The following is a 6,000-nucleotide window of genomic DNA, read 5'->3' on the forward strand; positions in this document are numbered from 1 at the left end:
CGTGTCCATCCAGCCATTGTCATGTACGTGACACCTGGTGGTATTTCAGGCTTTGGCATTGTTTTCGCTTGAATTTGATGATTGGATTTAGTACCGTCAGTAGAACAGGAAGGACAACAGTATAGCGCTTTTTTCCATGTTCACTTGTTTTTATAGTTACAGTTTTAGCACCTTTCACGGCAACAGTTCTGTTACTCGACACATCAAATGTCAGAAGAGTTTCGTCCATTTCGCTATTTGGCATGGTTCCACAGTAGTTTTCTTTTGATGTTGATAATAAAGCGATGGAAAGGAAATACTTTCTCTTCACACTCTTGCATCTTCTGAGATCTTTTCGTTTTGGTTCGCATCCTAAGTCCATGACAATTCATAAACCTGTAGCACCTACCAACTTCAAAGTTCCATTGTAGCGCTAGCTTACGAGCGTGTATTTGAATCATTTTTGTATTAATTCCAGTGCCATTTTGACGGTGTCCTTGACTCCATTTCAATAAGTCATCTTCTAGTTTCGGCCATTTTGCATTCAGTGCTTCGTTACTTCGTTATTAGTCTACCAATCGCGAATGGTTTTTTCTGTTGGTGGAGGGCCAAAATGCCGCTCAGTTCCTGTGTCTTAATGTTCTGCATATGCTATTACTTTCAATTTATAGCCCGCATCATATGAACGGCTTTTATTTTTTGCTATTAAGAAACTAACTACTCGTGAATCCCCGCAACTCATGTTCGTCACATCGGTAAACTTTCCAAATTGTTGGGAGAACTGGAGTGAAATTAACAGTCTTTTTTCGACCGATTATTTTATCAACAAACATTCGTGAACTGCAGCAAAAATGTGTCCTAATGAATGCACCAACGGTGTAGCATAGTGGATGCAGCAAGAATTGTCTATAACAATTCAGTGGTGGTGCAAAGAAGTCATCGTTGAAAGAGTGTCCACGTTAACTTATCAACTTGAACTTAGGTCGCACTTCTGTTTGTTGCATCATACAGCCGAGTTTATAGATGTTTTCAGTGTGAAAATGTTGCAAGTATAAAGGCGAAATTAGGGTGACTCGAAGGAGTACAGCCTGGATGTTAGAGAATTATGTCTCACATCAATTTTAAATGGAAAAATAAACATTAATAGTTAGTTCGTTAGTTTTGTGTTTCACAGATCATTTTCCACGATTAATCCCAATGATGTGGAACGAGTAATTTTACATTCACATCCCAGATTATTTTCTAAATATGGCTGGATGCTGAAAATTAGTATGTTTTGTTTTATTTTACTTTATTTATTGATATTCAGATGTGAATTAGTAATTCCTATCGATCGCCTTTTAAACATTGCTATAATACAAATTATTCCATGGAATAGAAGCGGTTGTGTAGAAGAAACTTTTACTTTGCTGTCTGTCAGACATTTTATATTCACAGAGTAAGTGATCAAAAATTTATGTTGCAGCATTGTGCACCTCTTTTTGTCCTAAAGACTACTTTGATACGGAGTAATGAATGTCATTTTTCCTTCTGGTATTGAAATTACGTGCAACATTATTCCTTTTCAAGTGTAGTGGACTCTTTACAACAAACTCCATGAGGGAAAGAATATACTGAGAAGCAGTAGTTAGAATGCCAAATTCCTTAAAGAGATGTCTTCAAGATGATCATGAGTGAGCACCACATACTATTCTTACAGCTGAGCGTACAAAATTCCCAAAGGATTACCTATAAACAGGATTGTTGGTCGTAATGGTAAAACACAATGTCATCACCCAATTCTTAGTGTTAAGGAAGAACAGTGTGTGTTTCTTCAGAATTTCGTAAAACACGTTTGTGATCACATTATCTTGTCTTTTGGCTTTTTGTATGTTAATTTCAATTTAATATTAAAATTTAATTATTATACCAGATTTATTTTTCAGTTTTCCATAAAGTTTCACACTAATCAAAGTCACCCTAGAGTCTTAAACAATCCACAACTACCAAATAACAGATAATTTTTGTGAATTATTCAATCTTTTAGAGTAAAAGGTAATAAAAAGCCAAAAACTTTATTACTAAAGGTCAATACCCACACTTTGAAAGAAATGTTGTTGTTGTGGTCTTCAGTCCTGAGACTGGTTTGATGCAGCTCTCCATGCTACTCTATCCTGTGCAAGCCTCTTCATCTCCCAGTACTTACTGCAACCTACATCCTTCTGAATCTGCTTAGTGTATCCATATCTTGGTCTCCCTCTACGATTTTTACCCTCCACACTGCCCTCCAATACTAAACTGGTGATCTCTTGATGCCTCAGAACATGTCCTACCAACCGATCCCGTCTTCTAGTCAAGTTGTGCCACAAACTCCACTTATCCCCAATTCTATTCAATACCTCCTCATTAGTTATGTGATCTACCCGTCTAATCTTCAACATTCTTCTGTAGCACCACATTTCGAAAGCTTCTATTCTCTTCTTGTCTAAACTATTTATCATCCATGTTTCACTTCCATACATGGCTACACTCCATACAAATACATTCAGAAACGACTTTGACTCTTAAATCTACACTCAATGTTAAGAAATTTCTTTTCTTGCCATTACCAATCTACATTTTATATCCTTCGCACTTTGACCATCATCAGTTATTTTCATTCCCAAATAGCAAAACTCATCTACTACTTTAAGTGTCTCATTTCCTAATCTAATTCCCTCAGCATCACCTGATTTAATTCGACTGCATTCCATTATCCAATACTGGAACATTAATGTTATTAGTTTTCGGAAATATTTAAGTTTAAAGGCCAAAATCGGTTAACGCCGTTAACTTCAGCCCATTTGAGGTACTGCCAGCAATGCACTCGACAGTTGTCATGAACTACCTTGAGTGATGTGAACAGCTGCAGGGGAAATTCTCCGTGTGAGCAGCAGGGCTGTGGCACAAACGTACCCCAAGACGGACGCCTCGCGTTTCCCGGCAGCCAAAAGTTTGAACGCCTCAGGACGACAGCTGTCGAAAGCTCGAGAGTTTCATCTCAGCTCACGCGGTGAGAACCTATTAGCCGCTCCGAAACCTGGTGTCCTATTCTGTATCGTTGGTTCATACCGATCGGTGCCCTAGGTTATCCTCGGTAGTGACGTCATTTTCGGTTCATTAACCAAGGTTGCTGTTCTGTAAGCTTCTGAGACCGGTTACCGATCGGTCCTACCGCCGATTTTCCGACAACTGAACTCAGAGGCGGTTAGTTTTGGTATGGCCACTCGTTCGATTCAGTGTGATTTGTTTACAGCTATAATTTGTTATTTTAGAATTATTGAGTGGTTTTAGTTTCGGATTTAGTGATTATGTTCACTGAAGGATCACCAGGATGCATCTGTGTGGAAAGTGATTTCATAATAGACTGTTTTCCTTTGTTAGAAATATGGTTTATGTTTTGTTACAGCGATGATTAGAATATTAAAAAAAAATTCGATCAATATTCTCACAAAATACCTGTAATTTTTACATAATTGAGATTAAAAATCATCAAATTTCCGAAGGTCGTCTCTGCTTATGTATATTGAATGAGTATTAGCTGAAATTACTAGGGACTTCGCATACTTTTTCCCGCAAAAACGCGTTTAAAACTCTTACGTAGCAATGGAAAGGAGCTTTGTGAAGACTGATAGTCGAAATCTTACCAAATTTCATGCATTTACGGCCTATACTCACATCATTCGGCAACTAAGTCAGTCTGCATCTCTGTCGATTAGAATCACCAAGAACAAAGCAGCAGGTGCAAGTGAGCTGTCGTAACCAAATGGTTAAGAGTGTAAATCTTAGTGCTACATGTCATAGGTTCGCATGTGCTGGGTTTAAAATTTTTTTTTTTTTTGCCCTTCATGTTTATAACACACTGTGAGACTTCGTTATTCGTGAAAGTAAAGTATTTTTCTGGTGAAAGTAAAGAATTTTTGTGAAGTATTCGTTGTTATTGACATGTAAGAGCGCGCTTTCTCAGCAATGACTATCTTCGTTTTCGTGACTTCCGTACGTTTAAGAAATGAAAGATGAAATTGCTTTGCTTGAAGCAACTGACAGTAACGTGTGTATTTTTTGGTCACAAATGATTCAACATTTTTTCCAAATATGTAACTATTTCAGAGCGTGTGTCAGACAGGAATCTAACAGCACAACTTAAATTCCTGCGAAGGAAACTGGCAGCAATCATCTTTCTACTCTTGCTTGTTACAAGTATTTATCTGCGATCGAATCCTTAACAACAGTAGACAGAGATGAAAGATCCCCGCCACAACATTTTTAGACTATACCACCGTATATGAAACATTTTGATTCATCAGATGCATGTTATAAACTACGACGAATTGCAATAGCTGCACTCACCACATGCTCTCGAAAAGGCCTTTTTTTTTAAATTTTGTTTTGAAGACCCAAATCGTTGATGTATCATAGAGGGAAGTAGGCTACTTCATCATTTGGATCTCTAGGAGCGAGTTACAAGCACGTTCTATGCGTCTTGTTATTCTTTGACTCCCTTTTAAACAATTTTTTGGGTTCATGGAGGTATATCTCTATGAATTTTGAAGCAACTAAGGAACGATGGAAAACAAAAAAAATGACGAATTCTTTGGGTGTTTGCATAGATGTGTTTGTGTACTGTCGTACTACACACCATTCCTAACTCATATACTGAAACGTAAAATCCAAAACAAGACGTCGACGTGAATGAGAATAAAATGACGTAATGTGACATTTGTGACAGTTTCCAGAACACAGCCAAATTACCTATCGCTATTAGTAATGCATAAAAACACGTGGTCAGCGAAATTTGAACAGTACAAAGTAGTCTAAATTCACTATTCGGTATTGCAAACAACAGCGTGCCCATGCCAGCTGCTCGCTGCTTCAGGTTCGTGCCGCTGTGCGCGCTGCAGTGCGCATGTGTAGATCTGCGGTAGACTACTTTTGACTGGTTGGCGCGAGGAGAACTGACAACAGCGGCTCGGTTCGCTAGAACTGTACCGCATCACTTCAGAAATGCTTACAGAATAATGTGGGGGCTCTCCTTCGAAAACAATGTCACTCGGTGCGCTGGCCTGTCAGAGCGGCAGGAAGGTACAGCAGTGAGTACACGGCTGGCGCTGCTTTCGGTTGCAGAGAGCGGCGGCCTCGACCTGGAGGCGACGGTGGAGGCGGCGTGGCAGTCGCACCTGCAGCAGCTGGTGCCGTGCCACGGCTGCGGCCGCACCTTCTACCCGGACCGGCTGGAGGTGCACCGGCGGGCCTGCAAGGGGCAGGGCCGGCGCTGAGCACTCGGTGGCGTGCCCACTAGTGTCTGGCAAACTGGAGACTGTGTCGTCGTGGCCGTCTGTAACCACTAACTCCAGAGTGTTGTGCGTGCTAACCTAGTTCGATACAATTACCTGTGTTTACGATTAACATTTAATAACCTGTGTGACAAATTGAAAAGGACTTCTTAAATTTACAAAAAACGTCAAATAAAATTTTTACAAAATTGGTATACTGTTTATTTCTTTGTATAGCGTGGCACTGTTGACCTTTACAGGGGACGTGGCTCTATAGTGACCTACCAGCGTGTTACCTAAACACATCCCAGGCTACAGTTCAGTTTCAACTACTTCATTATGTTTCTTTTTCTTTAATTTTACAGCCGGCCGCGGTGGTCTCGCGGTTCTAGGCGCGCAGTCCGGAACCGTGCGACTGCTACGGTCGCAGGTTCGAATCCTGCCTCGGGCATGGATGTGTGTGATGTCCTTAGGTTAGTTAGGTTTAAGTAGTTCTAAGTTCTAGGGGACTGATAACCACAGCAGTTGAGTCACATAGTTCTCAGAGCCATTTGAACCATTTTTTTAAATTTTACAGTCCTTTAGCTTACACCACACAGCTAGCTTATTCTCGCGGGATTAGCCGAGCGATCTGGGGCGCTGCATTCATGGACTGTGCGGCTGATCCCGGCGGAGGTTCGAGCCCTCCCTCGGGCATGGCTGTGTGTGTTTGTCCTTAGGACAATTTAGG

The 6,000-nt window shown here is 40.5% G+C and overlaps 1 protein-coding gene across 1 annotated transcript in view; it reads left to right on the top strand.

The window, feature by feature from the left end:
* LOC126263226 (zinc finger protein 474-like) overlaps positions 1-5,483 on the top strand; it is a 276,840-nt gene extending 271,357 nt beyond the window's left edge. Inside the window, exon 7 of the mRNA XM_049960310.1 lies at positions 5,122-5,483. Coding sequence (XP_049816267.1) covers positions 5,122-5,273 — 152 coding nt within the window. The 3' untranslated portion in view covers positions 5,274-5,483. The remainder of the gene's footprint in view (positions 1-5,121) is intronic.
* Positions 5,484-6,000: the final 517 nt, after the last annotated feature.

This window comes from Schistocerca nitens, chromosome 6 (genome assembly GCF_023898315.1).
Source record: "Schistocerca nitens isolate TAMUIC-IGC-003100 chromosome 6, iqSchNite1.1, whole genome shotgun sequence".
Classification (NCBI taxonomy): Eukaryota; Metazoa; Arthropoda; class Insecta; order Orthoptera; family Acrididae; genus Schistocerca; species Schistocerca nitens.